Here is a 16529-nt window from a genome sequence, read left to right on the forward strand (position 1 = left end):
TGCTCACTTTGCCTTTACTAATCAGCAGCACATAAATAACTGTCTAAATTGTGTTAAAGATTTGGTAAATGGCTCTTTTGTGTGTGTGTGTATGTGTGTGTGTACATGCGCGCACACCACTACAAGAACGTGCATTGGGCAAAAATTTCACTCATTTTTGTCACTCAAAAAAATAAAAATCATCCATCCAGCTAGTGGACACAGTATCAGTTATGCTACAGAAATGGTAATGACTTGGATTTTCCATAGGTGGAAAGTTGCTCAAATAAACAATCTGGTGAGTGATTATAGACGAGTACAATCACTGAAAACACCATCAGGTTGCAAATGATTTTGCAACAGGAAAAAACTACTAAGTCATTAGATAATTTATTTGCAGTGAAAAACTGGAGCTGTATCCTACTTGCATGGAGTACTAGCAATACAAACGAACTGTGCCATCCAAAAATTGAAAAATGCTTGCACCATACTGCAGATCGGCTAAAACAAGGAGCTGGCTTCCAAGAAGCAGCAGAAGTGGATGCTGAGATCCTGTATTTCTATGGGAGCCCCCAACATGCACACAAGCATTGCTAATGTAAGACTGAAATGAAATGACTAATGTCTCACTCAATGGAAAGGACAAGAGAGACACAAATACATTACTGAAAATATTTTCTATAAATGGTGACTCCATCCTATACTCAAAGCAACCCCATCACAAGGAGGTTGAAGATGACTTGCCTATTTTCTTAGCCTACAGATGCTACAGCTCTCCAACCAAAGCTCAATTTTAGTTACCCATAACTGCTGCTTGTCTATTCTATTCACAGCTACAAGAGTCTTTCCAGCAGGCTGGTGACCAGGCTTGGATTCTGGAGATGGAAATGCATAAAGATGCTGTCATCCCCCCAGGTCATGTATACCTCTCCTCCCCTCAGCCCCAGACCATGCCTGTCCATACCTGGAAACAAAATTATTCTTGCTATCCTTTTGTAAAAATTCCTGGGGAGCTACTACAGATCAGTAAGCCAGACAAGGGACAGAAGCACAGAAGATGTGCCTCGCCATGGGTATCCTGGGCCCACATCTGATGATTCAGGATTGTGATGGCGTCAGGAGCTTTGTACTCATGTATTTGCTATGTGCCGCACAATGTGATGGGTTTAAAAGGCTCCTGGAACCACGTCTGGATCTGGAGAGTGACTCCTCCATTAGCTGATGAGAGAGAGACAACCTTGAGCTGAGCCCTAGCCCTTTTTCCACGGGAGCTGTGTATCTGCAGTCTCGTGGTTGCTTTTCTCTCCTGAGAGCAGCAGTGGAGCTTTCTGTAACAACATGACTTTGCACTTCTTTCATAAGAACGCTCTCTGTGTCTTGATATATGTCTCATTTTATTCCTTACAATAGTTGCACCTCACCTACCCTGGGGCTGAGGGGACTGGCGTTCTCTATTACTTTGGTGATAATTTTTATGACTCTATTACAATACTTTTTTAGTTCAGACATGCCCAGTGCACAGGGAACAGGACTCCTTTTGAAAGGTTACAGATATGACAGGTGGGACTGTGACTCAAACGTGTGATGCACAGCCCTGTTTGGACACAGACAAAATGTTTGTGTGTGCTTCACATTTGTTAAGCTCCTTTTAATACCAACAGGGAAAGCAAGCCCAGCTGGCAGCTTCCTGCTCTCCATTCCCTCCCTGTCAGCCCTTGCAATGAAGGAGCCTTGTCTAAGAGAAAGCCTCCTGGGGCAGGGAGAAAGGAACCGAGGACCTGCTCAGAAAGGTGATCCCTTTCACATGTGTTTTCCCTATACATGAATCTGCTGTTTCCCTCTTCATCCACGCCGAAAGATGGGAGGAGGTGGCGAGATCAGCTCTACATACTGATAAAATACTGAATTTGTATTAAGGAGGTAGGCATAACATAACCAGCCATCACTGAGGAAGAGATTTGCATGTTGGTCCCATCCCTTCTCCTGCAGTTTTCTGTCTGGATCATCAGATGCGCTTTCCACAGCCACAGTACAGGCCAGGCAGATTTACACCAGTGATGGATTTGGCCTTGTGACTCTTTTACTCACAAGATACCCATATGATGGCTGTTTGGCTGAACTGAATGCAATCTTTGGAGTCGGTGCTTTGTCTGAAGACAAGCTCTGTGTCTCCGTGCAGCTCAGGCAGCTGGAAATAATCACCCTGGCGGGTGACTCCTGGCTGGGTCGTGGCAGTCAAGGGAAAGTGTGAGCTCCTCTTGCTGTAGGCTCCACACTGCAGATTTCAGTGCTGTATCACCCTCAGCCTCAGCATTTCGCCCAGTTTTGCACCTCTTGTGCCCTAAGGGAAGACGGTCCCACCCCCGCGGTACTGCAGCGGGAGCTCCTGCATCCCACCAGCACACAACTATGCTCCCTCCTTCCCCCGAAGGAGCAGCTCCTTCCTGAATGCTTTGCTCTTGCTCACCTCTGCCGAGCTCAGGATTCCCTCCAGCATCAGAGCTGGAGACAAGACCTCATTACTGATCTCCATTAACACGCTCCGTTGCTGTACTGCCCTTTTCTCCCCCCAAGGAAAGACACGTTGGCTGAACCCAAGTCTATGGCCAAGGAGCGGTTAGGAGCTGACTTGCCTTTCTCCTTAACAGTGCTGAGGGTACAGGAGTTCAAGGATGCCAAGCACCCATGATTAAATCTACACATACTTCCCCTTCTCGTTCGCTGTCTCCAGCCATGTCCTGCCAAGAAGTGAGCACCAGTGGGTTAACATCACGAGTCTGCCTGGGTTTGCTGTGGTTTTGGTTTCCTTTGCTCCTGGGCTTTGACACCAGTCCTATTTTCTTTGCATGTTGAGAGGTGGGAGAGGGGCAAACACATCATATCAAATACTGACTTGTTCCTGGTTGCTTTTCTCTCTTGTTCTCCATTATCTGTACTTTTTTGATAGCCTAGCCTAACTTTTTACTTTCTGGCAGCTGGCAAGGAGGATTAGGCTTCATGGGAGCTCCCTCGGGCAAATCCGTATCTTGGGTCAGCATCACGCATACTCCACAGAGGAGTATCTAACTGGTACCCAACTTTACACCAGTGTAACATCCCAAAGGGCCACTTGTGATCCATGGAGCTGCAGCAGTTGACAGCAGCATAGAACCTGCCCCACCTGCCCCAAAGAACAAAGCAGCTTTTTACTAGCTGGCACTATGGAGAAGGCATTTTCCAAATTCTCCCGTCTGCCCTTTGTATCCAGTTGCCATTGCTTAAACCCTCAGGAGAGAAGCCAGCAGGGTCCGGGAGGTTTCTGTCCCTCAGGGGACATGATCACATTTGGTTATGAGCACAAGCTGGGAAGGATGTGAAATGAAAATGGGTTTGAACAGGTTATCTGTGATGAGAGAATATGCTGGGGTCTGCTAACACAGGGAGCATACTCGGTTAACCCTTAGTCAGAAAGGTTTTCCTGCCTGGGATGACCACAGTTAACAAACTGAGAGATTCCCTGCTTTGAGGAGCCGCTTCAAACCCTAATGCTCCTCCAAGCATACTGATTTTATTATAATTCCCAAAGAATTTCCTCTGAACTGTACCACAGAACAAAGAGTAAGGAAGTCTAACGCTACAAGTATTTTTATTTTGCAACTAGACCGAGCGTTGTCACTACATGACTTATCTAATTATAGTCTTAAAAACAATAACTAGGATAAGTAGCTAATTGAGCATTATTTTTAATGAACGCAATTCTGCATAAAGCACATTCCAGCAGCAACAAACACACACCTGCACTTCCCCTCGCTCTGGTAGGAAACGGTTGTCTAAAAGACTTCTCGCCAACGATCTGTTAACATTTCTATAGATGACATGCTTCTTCACAAGTTGACGACCTGAGGACCTCACGCTCACCAGCCCTACAGAAACGTCTTGGGTGACAGAGATGGACACAGCTTGGGAGAGCCAAGGGATGAGCGCTTCTCTCCTTGACCCCACTGAGCATTGCCTGGCACGATAATAAAGCCTCAGACTTGATTCTACCGCTCTTGGAAGGAGCTGGTAACAGTTGCATGTACTACACATCCCATTTTCTTAACAGCATGGCTCCAGCAGCAATGGAGGGGAGAGGAAGTGCCAGAGCTGCTTCTCCAGCTGTGCAGAGATATCTCCTCTCTTTCAGTAGCTCTCTGGACAGCCCCCAATTCTGGAAGCAAGCAGAGCCAACGGGCTACTTCCTGGAGCGAACATCTGAAAGCCCTGTCACAGCTTTGGTGGTACAACTGTTGGGCACATGTTAATTCCTGTGTCATATTTACTGGAAAAATACCAATCCCTTGGGCTTGCATGTAGAGGCCAAACTGCACTGCGCTCCTGCACCAGTGCACTGTGACTAAAACACAGGGGCTTGTGCTTAATTCCTGCTGATTTTGAATCGTGCTGATGCTCAAGTTTTGGGTCTCATCTATTTCAATGAGGAGCTTTGAGAGAGTATGTGTGTAGTGCAGCTGGCACCACTGAGCTCTGAGCTTTTGGGGCCTCCATGTATTACTGTGATCTGGGTAAAACAACAGCATGGATTTTTTTGTAGCCGAATTCTGAATACAGGCCCCTCTTCTTTCACCTACTGTAATAATATACTTGTGCATAATGTAATACATATGTTATAGAATCAGTAGCTAAGTACATAACATAATTTAAAAAATAGGTATCACTATAGATCAGTGTGACATGCCTATCTATTTTAGTATGTTTTCTTGGTACAAATTATGACAGAAATACAGTAAGTCAGTAATTTCAGATTCCTTTGCATAGACATTGTCACTGTAATTTTGCCAGGAGGGAGATAATAAATCGTACTTTTCCATCTGACTGATGTTCTGTTTCCCCTGTCTGATTTCAATGGCTGTATGCTATCTTCAGAACTGGCATTGTTCATGGCTCCTTTTATTAAAGCACAGGCACGTTATTGAAATTTCTTTTGTATTATGATTTTCTAGCCGTACATGAAATTGCAGAACACACAAGAATAAAAAAAAAGCCCCATTTGTTTGAGTCATAGCAGAAAAAAACCCTGCTGCACGCATCTTCGAGAGAAAAATGCCAATATTAAAATCGGGGCCCCATGCTGGCTTGGATTAGTAATCAGTTTCGTGGAATTCACAAGTGAAGATCTAAAAACTACTAGTGATTTGGATGACTGGTTTAGTATACTACCAAAAGGTTTTAATAACGCCAGTTCTTGCAATGATTAGCCTGCCGTGATTTGAGCACTTTCCAAGATTCACCAGGAAACTGAACACTCATGTAATAGTGGAGAAAACTCAGTAAAGAACCTTCCTTTTCTCCCTACTTTGTTTTTCTAGGGGCCTAACGAAGCTCCTCAGTTTTAAGGTGTCGTATCTCTATTCTCTCACGCTGATATAAACCACAGCATCCACAGTCCAAACCTGCAGCTGGACAGTTCAATACCCCTGGGCAGGGCTGAGGGACTCTCAGAGCAGCCCCCTGCACCACCCCAGGCACCGGGTGGTTGTACACTTCTCCCCCTCACCTTCCCCTTTCAACCCAGGGCTGCAACAAACTCTTGGTTTTCACCTAACAGCATCATCCCATCAGTACTGCTCCGGGAACGTCCCAAGGGTTTCATTCATATTTGATAAGGTTGCACTCCCAGGCTGGGTAACCAGTGGTCAGAGCAAGGCTGTAGTTTGCACCACTTAATTTCTATTTCTGGCATGGTTCTGGGCGGGGAGAATCACTTTTTGGTTTCATTGCCGCCTTTTCTCCAGTGGCAGAATGGACACACTGCATTTCAGGGACTGAGAGATGCTGGAATAGCAGCTGAATACACTCTTACATGTGCTAACGCCTTTTGATGAGAAGTCTTATTTTGTTAAGTTATATTGAGATAATTGCATTAATAAAACATTTTTAAAGAGCATTAACAAAGGAGAAGGAGGCGTCACTATTCTGAAGTAAAGGTTTCCATAATGAGCTGAGAATTAGTATATGATAATGCTATGCTTATATAGTCCCTCATTTATTTTGGATTCTGATTATAGCCCAAAGATCCCTGTTAGAACTGTGATCCCTACTGTGCAAAGTGCTGCTCAAGAAGACATAAAGTCAGTGGGATACAGAAGCCCTAGCTGAAGGATTACAGATGATTTGTGGACAAAACAAAGCAATGAACTTAAGATATAGTGGCAGGAAACATGGGAAAGAAAAATAAAGAAGAACTCCAGCAGTGAAATCCTGGCTGTTTTCAAGTCAGTAGAGATTTAGCCCTAGAATGAAGCTACAATTTCCCCTTTCCTCGATTTTTTGTTTCAAAGTGCAGAGGCCTGCGAAGGGGCAAGGGTTTTCCTGGCATCCCTCCACACTTGTGCTTGATGCAAGGGACAAACATTTGGGCATCATCTAGGGGCTTTCTGAGCGAGGGTGGGTTTGGGAGCAGTGAAGGTGGAAGGGGAGAGGACAAGAAGGTGGAGGAGTCACTGGGAAGGGCGGGCAGATGAAGGCAGCCGTTAAGCATTGGCAGAGCCAATGGCTAGAAGAAATTGCAGCTCTGTGCTTGGCAGAAAGCAGGGCAGCCACTGAGGAGCACCCAAAAAATATCCTTGATGTTCAAGTTCACAACTGCAGGTTGAAGCTGCTCTTCTGACCTGAATATTACCAGGAAGGCCAACTTGTGATGCCAAAACCTCTCGTGTTGCCACCCAAAGAATAACTCACCCAACGTCCTGCCAGGCAAATGGAGATATTTTAATGTCTGTGGCTAGAAAATTTCTGCCATTGACTTTGAGAAGGATGGCACCGTGCTACCAAAACCCATGTCACCGGGACTCACTCTCCTGTACGGACAGGGAGCAGTTCCCGCCTGTAGGGTCTAAAATGAAGAGAATGTTTCAAGATGTCAGCTTGACAGTCTCTTGTGATCCGATCATTCATTTTCCAGCGACGGTATTTTGCTACAAATTCATATAGGTCCATAGAAAGAAGTTTATGGATATGCCTGTATCAGGTGATGAGAGATCTAGGAAGTTCAGAAGTGATTATGGACTTTTCAATCCGACAACCTAATCCTTTTCAAATGGTTCCTAACTGTGGCTACAAATGTACCTTAAACCACGCCATAAATTGCATTTCTCAAATCTGGGTAGGCATGTGGTTTCCTGTCAGTAAGTTATGCAGGAGAGTAAAAACTAATCAGCACTTAGGAAAACTGTTGTCTCACTGACATTTGCGCGATTCCTCCATAAGCTGCCAATGAACATCCATCACGCTGGCGGTACACTGTCTCCTTAAGTTTATATAAGCTGCTATCTGGGAACATTAATTTAAAAGACAACGATGTGTACTTACAATAACTGAGACCGCTGAGTTGTTACTTGCTTGTTTTCTCTCTCTGGGAAGAAAGGGGAGGGCTAACAACCTCCCTGAAAGATCTCTGCTAGTACAGGCAAGCTCAGAGCACTTGGGACTTGGACCTTAACCTCCAGGACTGAAATCAAAACACGGCTGATGTGTGGGAGAAAAAGCAAGCTGCTAAGTGACCCCGAGAGTCCCTGCCAGATCTCTCTGGAGAAAACGGAGAAACTGCCTGAGACTTGCAGCATCCTTCACACCTTCCCTGCAGCCACCGCAGCTGCCTGCCACTCTGTGTTTGCCTCTGAGAGGGACCGGAGGAGCCCCGAGAGACCAGATTCGAGGCTGACAAGGACAGAACTGGACAATGAGGTTGGGAAAGATGTAGAGGGATCCCCGAAAGAGCCACCAGACCTCCCCTTTGTCCTGCGCAGTGCTCCACAGGAGTCAAAATCCTGAACAGCAGGCAGCAATCTACATATTAAACATGTTTGAGTCAGATCTTGATTCACATTAGGGAGACCGTGCTGACCTTTTCTGCGAGGGTTTCCAGGTGGAACCGCAGCCTCAGCCAAAGTTGGGGATAAGTCCTAGGCAAACCAAAGGGATGAGGCAGGCTCTGTGTGGGCAGCTGGAACTCAAAACCCAAAAAGGTCTCCCAGGACCCATAACAGAGCTATGAAGATGTTATGTGGGGTTACTAAACCATCTGTCAGGGAGACAAGGTTTTACAAAAGGATACAAGTAAAGCTAATAATAGGTTTAGATTTACAATTGAACTTCAGTTTGGCATTTTGTCTCTACATGTTAACAATTTAGGGGCACAGGCATAAACATTTGGACAGCTGTCTAAGCTAGATGGCTTGTTGTCATGTTCATATTTTGCTCTTATGACTGTTGTAAGTCAAAAAAATCAGAGGAAGAAGATCAGTTCACTAGAAGAAAGCTAAATATTCAAGAAATGGGCCTTTATAACTACTCCTTTACCCTGAGATAGTCACAGTTACTGTCAGTGGTAAGAAAAAAAAAGGTTAAATCGCATTTGGATTTCTCACCCCAAACCTAAACAGAAATCTAGAAACAAGGCAGGAAGATTCTCCCAAATGGAAACCTCTCACAGATTTTGATATCCTAGAGAAAAAAATTTCCTAGAGAAAAAAAAAATCCTAATTTGTGAAAGATCAGGCAGTTGAAGTTTCTACAAGATAAGTCAGTCCTGGTGCACACACACAGACACACACTTACAAAAGATTTTTAAATGGAGGCTAGTTTCAGCCGTAACTAAGCAGTGACAAGCAGTTCTGTGGATGATGATTTGGAACCTACATATTAGCGAAAGTAAATCAAGTGGGTGAAAGGGTTACGAGCCCACCTAAAACAGTGCCTCTATTTCCACTGTAAGCAGTCTGTTACTGAGTCAGAACGACTGGAGAAAGCCTCTCCTCTTTGACTTGAGCGTGTGTGGAATGGACTTCAGAAAGCTTGCAGACCTTATAAATTCAACAAGACAAGGGAAGAGCAGAGTTCAGAGCCTGTAAAACCTACGAACTGCTCAGAATTTCATCTGTGGAGGGAGCAGGTAAAATCTTTGTTCCGTTGAAGTAAACAGCAAAATGCTTGGATGCTTCAATGAAGTCAGGATTTCACTTCATAGCAGCAGTTTCCTGAATCTTGAAGTTCTGTCCTGAATCTTGAAGTTCTGTGTTTTCTATAGCATTTATAAGGTCACAGTTAACAGGTGCTCCTTTTTTCCCCCCCAAACACCCCTGGAAGTGCACAGTAATCTTCCATTGCCTGAATCTCTTCCACTACTTAGAGGAAAAAAAGAATTTCACTATTTATTCTAGGTAAACACATAGGTTTCAAAAAAATCAGTTTCTGCCCTTCTCCACAGGGTATCAAGCTCTCAGCAAAACACAGGCCCAGGTCAAAAGCTCAGCTGTCAACTAAATTAAGTCTGAAGGATCTCCAGTGAGTCCTGCACTGAAGGTTACCATGTGCGAGCGTGGCGTGTCACCATCTACTTTGCGTTTCTCAGAGGGTACTGGAACTTCACTTTCCACGCAACACCCAACAGCTTTTGGACACAGCAAACAATGAGCCAGATTGCTCTAACTCTCTCTAATAGCCTTTCTCCCCTAAATTCTCTTTCTCTATCCTTTAATCCGTTATCAGGGTGCAATTATTTCTTTCAGGAAAAGTGATTAGTACTTTTGTACTTCATTCACATGCAAAAGACACTTTAATGAGAAGATCCATCTCATTATTCTCCCACTGAAATCTCTCCAAAAAGAGTCCTTCTAACTTTCTCCTTCCCAAAATCTCTCCAAAGAGAGTCCTTATAACTCTCACACAAGAACCTGACCATGCGTCAGACTTAGAGCTAGGTGGGACACTTCACCACCTGACAACACAGCAGTCAAAATGGGACCACTGAAGCATGACTGTGGGATGAAGTTGGGCTGGGCCTTCCTAGGGCAAGAAGAAACTGTTATTTAAGCAGTTCACAAGATCAGCATCTTCACATTCCTCAGCAAAGCAGTGAACAGTGGATGAGGATGGCCCTCAAGGAGATGTTCCGCATGTATTTGTTTTGCCTTGTGTCTATGCCATTAAACTGTCTTGCCCATACGGAGTGATTGCAGTTACAGATGGGCAGAAAAAGATGAACATAAACCATACATGATAGAAGAAAGGAACTAAACACTACCTTCACTGAAAATGAAAATATCTGGGAAAAAGGCAATCGTGATCTTTGTTACTGAGAACTCGTGAAGTACACAGACCTATATGGAAGCATTTTCATTGTCAGAAAAGAAAATAAATTGGCAAGTGTATAATGAGATTGGGCATACAGCCATGAAGAGTTATAGGCTGTCATTAATTATGGAGGTACGAATCTTAAACCCATGCGACCTGGGAGAACAAACTCGTGTATGTACCTAGTGCCTTTACAGACCTGGTTCTTCATTGTGAAATGTTATTTTCCTTAGCAGAATTGAAAACATGCAGTCAAACTCATTAGAATGAGAGATGCAGGTTGTGTAAAGGGTAATGGTTTTTGAAAATCTGGTCTTATTTTTAAGATATATTCCAGAAGGATTTCTTTACAACATTCCTAATAGGAACTCAACCACTACAATTAAACCCCGTACTTCTCATTACTTGAGATGGTCACCTGCCTAGGAATTCACCTTCTGCCATTCTAGACAGCCTTATCACAGTTGAAATGAAAATATTAAATATAGCTTGCAATCTACTTGCTTGCATTCTCATACAGTTAGGAGTAACAACACTCAGTAACATGCCATCAATTTTTTTGCTATCCAAATTGGAAAGGGAGTTCTTAAAAAGCACTCAGTAGTGGTTTACCACCATTTTTGCAGACACCATTGGTAGTCCAACCTGATTCATGCTATGAGCAAAGAAGGAGGTTTTCTGGAGTAGCAGATTCAGAGGGCTGGCATTTCACACGGGGGCTTTTGACTGACCATTGGCTCTCAGTGAATGTACATAAGAGGGGAGGTGGCAGCTTTTACCTTAGCCAGACCTGCATCACAACTTAAAAAGGACTTCAGCTTTAGCATCAATTAACAGCCATAAGCAACTACTGAGTGCCTTTGTGAGTCCCCGACAGAAATACAATTCCTATAGCATACTAATATTAAATACTGAAGAAAGGGCTTCATACCTTAAATTCCTCCAGGATTTTGTAATTTTTCCCATGATATTCACAAAAGTTTTTCACTTCCTTGCATTCTGGACAGCATCCATTGTGTTCCACTTTTGTACACTTTGGGTGGATTTTAGGGCATTCCGGTTGATCGCAAACAGGTCCATCCTCAGTACAGACACAGGGACAGTTGGAATGTCCTGGGAAAAAACGTTCTCCCAGTTTGTACACAAAGCCACTGTCATCCACACAGCCCTTCCCTCGGTAGTCATCAAAGATCAGATTGTCATTACTGGAGGTCTGGTCCCCTTCATCGGCGGGGTAGTCTTCATGATTGATGGCAGCTGGAGTGACCAAAGCAGGGATTACAAACAGAAGTATCCAGGCTTCATGGATATGAAGAGCCATCCCCCTCCTCAGCTTCTCCATGGGATCTCAGTGCCAGATAGAAACAGCTGCTTCCATAGGGAGACCAGTGTTGTGGTCTGAAAACAAATATTTTAAAGTGAGAACAAACTCAGAATTCTAACTAATATTGACTCATAAAGGCCATAGTTTCAACCAGCACCCAAGAACAAATCAATGCTTTCAAACTGCACAGATAACTATCACCATTTCATTTGAACCAAGCCTCTTCTCAATTACTGTTGAAGAGAATAAAGCATATGAAATACAGAAATTAGAAACACATGCTTGTAAGCATATACCCACAAAATATCTCTATAGAAATGGTGGCTCACAGAATCGATCTAATTTTTACTTTCCTCATTCGTGCAGCTGAGTTTTCTGATGCACCAGAAATTAAATTAGCTGTCTGAAATTGCATGGTGATGGGCAGCTCAGAGGGATTTGAACCCAAGTTTAAGCATGGTCTTAACCTCCTGCTGTGGCCACTGTCCCTACATGCTGTGTGTGGTGCACAGCCCACTTCATTAAACTGAGGTGGGAAACCCGAGTTGGAAAATGAGATAAGCATAATCTGTAGGTAGATCTATGTCCAATATGAAAGATAGTGCTGGGTTATATTTGGTCTGTGAGAGGTGGAATAGTACAGAATTTTATATACAGCATTTCTGAAGAGGAAGAGGGACTGCCTGGGCTACCAACACAGCCCAGCCTGCGGCAGGTACATATAATCCCGACAGAAGCAAAGATGTAATTCACCTTCTCCATTATTCAGCATTTCAGTAATTCCCAGAGAGGAACGCAGAGAGCAGGATGTTAAATGCCTGTGTAATGCATGGAGCCACTGAAATGTGTTTGCCTGATTAAGCTGGAGCCTTTCTAAAACTTTGGGAGCGACGCAGCATGGCCCGACCTTTGGAGAGCTCTGCTGAAGCGGTCGAGGCGAGGACTGACCCAGAGAGGGAGAGGAGCTTCGCACTGTCCCCGGGGAGAGTCAGCTCTGGGCGAAGGCTCCGTCTGTGTGTTTTGGGTGCACTATTGGCTGCCCACGGTGCCACATCACTGCCACCAACGCACCATCCTGCCTGCACACCAGCCAACAGCCCGCGCAACCCCAGCAGCAAAATGGTTTCTGACCTCTCCTAAGAGAACTGGGCAAAGTATTACAGGAAACTTTTAAATGAGATGAAGTATTAGCATTATATGGCTTGAGGAACGACGGAGGCAGTTGCTAGCACAAACCAAAAATGGACTGTTTGGATGTGGGCGTCATTCCTTCTCTTCCTCCGTTCCCATAGCGTGCACACACAGGTACACACACAGTATATACAAACATGCATTAACCTACACACAGAGGCAAACACGTACTCCCCCTCCGCCCCTCTGGGAGCTATTTTTTGTGTGTCAGGATTTTTGGTGGACTGCAGATGTTCGGCAATTAATTCTCCCTTAATCGAAGCAAAAAAGCAGCAGGAGGAGGAGAAAGCTTTAATCCTAGAGAAGCAGCTAAGGGATCCTGTTGACAAAGCAGTTTTTCCAAAGCCACAACAGAGGGAGACACCGGATATTACACAAGCTTTATCAAATTCAAAAGCTATCTTCTTAATTGAAGTACTAGCTACGTTTCCATCATAAGGACTATGCACCCTGTTACTATCAGCGATAGCTATTGTAACATGTTGTTTGGAAATCAAGTGATTCATGCAGATACGGCTGCTTTACCTATCTACAGAGCAAGGAATCTTGCCCACCTAAATGCTACAGGTAGGTTGCAACATTGCAGATCGGTGGGCATTTAAGGGGGGGGAAAAAAAGCAGAAGCAAATGAAGAGGTTAATGTCTGAGGAAATGTGAAACAATGGGGAGAATTTGTTGAAGTTTAATGAGGAAGCTCTCCAAATTATAAAAAAAAAAAAGTTCTCCAAAGATCATAAATAAGACCACTATATTTTGCTACAGCATCTGAAATGTCCCACAGCAACTCACAAGCACTCGGCTCAGCAGCAATCCTGGAAATCAGACAGACTGCAGACAGCTTGCACGGACAGATTTCAACAAGTAAACAAATGCTGCTCAGCTCAGAATTAGTTTACAGCTGAACTTTCTCATCATTTCTCATCATGAGAGAGGCCAGGATCGTAGGTAAGTCTCCGAGTAAAACGCTTCCATCCGCCTTCCCTCACCCCAAGTGAATAATTTACACTTACCTAATCAGACTCGATCTGAAAGCTGAAAGGGGTCACAGGCCAACATGGACTAAAAGGTTAGAAACAGATTAGTGAAAGCAGTTCCTCCTAATCACATTTTCAGTGTTGACTCACGGACGAGCCTTTTTCCTCCACCTCCCATGGCAAAACACGGGAAAGCGGCAGCCCGGCAACCACAACATAAGAATTAAGCTTTAACCCAGCGTTCAGGATTCAAAGCGAGCAGCGGCGAAGCGGTCCAGAGGCAGGGATGCCGCGGAGAAACCCCGATGCCAGCAGCACAGTCATCGCGGCGAACTTGGGCTGGATTTCCTCAGGTCTTGCGCGGGGGGGGGGGGGGGGGGGGGAGGAAAAAACCCCATCTATATCCCCTCCCTATGCCCAGCGGATCTCTTGCGATTCAGGATTTGCCACGGCGGGGGAGGGGGGGGAGAGGGGGCTGGTTAGGCTGTAGGCAGGCGGGGAGGGGAGGGCGGAGGAGCCCCGCGGCCGGCGGGCGGGCGGGCAGCCCCCGCGGCGGGCCCCGCTCCCCTGCGGGGACTCCCCGGGCCGGGGGCCGGGCATGCCCGCGCTGGGCCGCGCAGCTCCCCGCTCTCTGCCTATTATTATTATTATTATAATTAATTTTTTGAGGGGCCAAAAAAAAAAAAAAAGAGGGATGGGGGGAGAAAAAAAAGAAAATAAAATCCAGCGGCGGAGCGCTGGGGCCCCGCGGGCCTCAGCGCGGGCGCGCCATGGCGCGGAGCGGCGCGCTTCCCCCGCGGGCGGCGGTGTTTCCGCGGGGCTCCGCGCCGCCGCCGCCCCGCTGAGGCCGGCGCCGGGCGCTTCCCCGCCCGCAGCTCCCCGCGGCCGCCGGCTGCGCTCACCGCCGCTCTCCCCAACTCCCGCTCAGCCCTACCGGCCTGGCGGCGTCCGGAGCGTTTGCTGCAAGGAAGAAAAAAAAAAAAAAAAAAAAAGAAAAAAAAATCCTCCCCCCCTTCCTTGCTGCATTATTAAAACTTCACATCTTCCCCCAGGTTGGTACTGGGGAAGGGTCGCCCAGCTCTTTGGTCTCGTGTTGTGTTCCATTAAAATCAATCTCCTTGCAATTCGGCTGCTCTGTCATTAGGCGTCATTGTAAAGCTATTTCTTCAGAAACCACCGAAAGAGAGAGGCTTGATGTTGGGAAAAACACAGTGTCGACAGAGAGAGGGAGAAATTGGGGGTTTTATTTGGATAAAATGCAGAATAATACTCCTTTCGGGTGATTATTCCCACTGCAAACATTACCTATGGAAACATGTCACTAAGCCCTCGCCACTATGTTGTCAAACCATGTTCTTCCTGAGATTAAGGTTATGTTAGGCAGGGTGCTGCTGCTCCTCGGGTCCAGAGACAAACCGTACCATCAGCACCCCCAGAAATTAACTGCTCATCCCTGGGATCGAAGATAACGCTGTGCACTTCGCCGCCGTGGCCCCGCAGGCTAGAGAGCTGCCCCGACTCAAGTTGCAGAACCTTAAGGGATCCATCGCTGCTCGCCAGAGCCACGATACGACCTGAAATTCAGAGGAAAGTTATCGAGGTTTGCAAAGGCAAAGTGACAGAGCCGCACTGGAAGTTTTGAGAGCGTTGCTTTAAAGACACCCATGCATACTCCTGTTTTCTGAGATAAATTCTCAGAAAGTTGGACAGATCAATGAGATTGGATTTTGGAGTGATTAAGCAAATCTGGAGACCCTGGCATGCGACTCTGTAGGAGCACTGCTATTTTACTTATATTGGGATACAATTATTCAGGGGCAGATTCTGACGCACAGACCGTGCACCGGAGAAGTAGATGCTCTTCTGATACCTGGCGGTATCAGCATCAGACCATGCTCTTAACGCTGCTTTTATTGTACAGCTCTGTAAGAAATTAAGATGTGGGTTCTCAACTGAATTTCAAGGAGGTCAGGCATCTGACTGAACTGAGGGCCTTGCTCCCTTCTGTCCTTCTGGAAAAAACGATGATCATGAAATTGTTAGTATAGAATTGGGTCTAACAGTAGAAAAAATAAAAGAAAACCTAAAAAAGGTTCTCAGGAGTTCCCAGTTTCCATGTGTTTATTTACGAACCAAATGGACTCAGTTTTCATCACTCTCAAGGAGGCAGAATGTGTTCATAAGTTTATTATCTTCCTGCTTAAATAAAAGCAGAGGTAACAGCTGGTAAGTGATATGTTTGAAGCACTTTTTATTTATCCAGCCACCAGATAAAGACTCTCTCCTTTTAGAAATTAACTATGATAATCATGAGTTTCACATACAAAAAAAAAAAAAAAAAAAAGAGGATCAATACATTCATTTCAAAGCCAATGTGGTCCTCCCAGCAGCAGGATCATTGTACTGCCAGTCATGATCTTGGTCAAACACCTTTTTCTATTAGGAGCAAGTTCAACATACCCTCCAAATGATTACAGCTCTTTTTATGTATCAGGATTTTCTTTCTGAAAGCAAAGACATCGCCAGCAGAGGAATAATTAATATTGACACTGACTAAGTCAGTCTGGCACAGAGGTCATAATTTTTTGGGCAGATTATGAAAACCGGGAGATATTTTGCTATTTTTAGTCATTCAGATAATTCACCAAGTAGCCAATGGGAACATATTGCCCAACAGAAGTTAGTATGGAGGAATCTGTCCAAATTTTAATAATGGGCAAGCCACAGGGCCTTCGGTGTGCCTACGTGATGTATAGTTTATCCGGGGAATATATTGTCCCTCCATTCAAACTAATTCGTAACAATGATGTTCTCTGCTCTGCTCCTCGAAATCCGATGGCTTCATTTGACAGCCCGGGAAGTAAACAACTGCCATTTTCTCCATTTATCAAAGGAAAGACACAGTGCAAAACATCTTACAAATGCATTGAGAATATTTAATCACAAGT

General features: G+C 45.1%; 2 protein-coding genes across 3 annotated transcripts in view; both read right to left on the minus strand.

The window, feature by feature from the left end:
* Positions 1-14633, minus strand: part of VWC2L (von Willebrand factor C domain containing 2 like) — a 55447-nt gene extending 40814 nt beyond the window's left edge. For both annotated transcript variants that reach the window (XM_052792655.1, XM_052792656.1), the window contains exons 1-2: positions 13618-14633; positions 11024-11490 (exon numbers count right to left, since the gene is read on the minus strand). In XM_052792655.1, coding sequence (XP_052648615.1) covers positions 11024-11434 — 411 coding nt within the window. In that variant the 5' untranslated portion in view covers positions 11435-11490; positions 13618-14633. The remainder of the gene's footprint in view (positions 1-11023; positions 11491-13617) is intronic.
* A 162-nt stretch (positions 14634-14795) lies between these two features.
* SPAG16 (sperm associated antigen 16) overlaps positions 14796-16529 on the minus strand; it is a 218390-nt gene continuing 216656 nt past the window's right edge. Inside the window, exon 7 of the mRNA XM_052791418.1 lies at positions 14796-15155. Within this exon, the coding sequence (XP_052647378.1) occupies positions 14953-15155 (203 nt within the window). The 3' untranslated portion in view covers positions 14796-14952. The remainder of the gene's footprint in view (positions 15156-16529) is intronic.

The sequence above is a fragment of the Harpia harpyja genome, chromosome 7 (assembly GCF_026419915.1).
Source record: "Harpia harpyja isolate bHarHar1 chromosome 7, bHarHar1 primary haplotype, whole genome shotgun sequence".
Classification (NCBI taxonomy): domain Eukaryota; kingdom Metazoa; phylum Chordata; class Aves; order Accipitriformes; family Accipitridae; genus Harpia; species Harpia harpyja.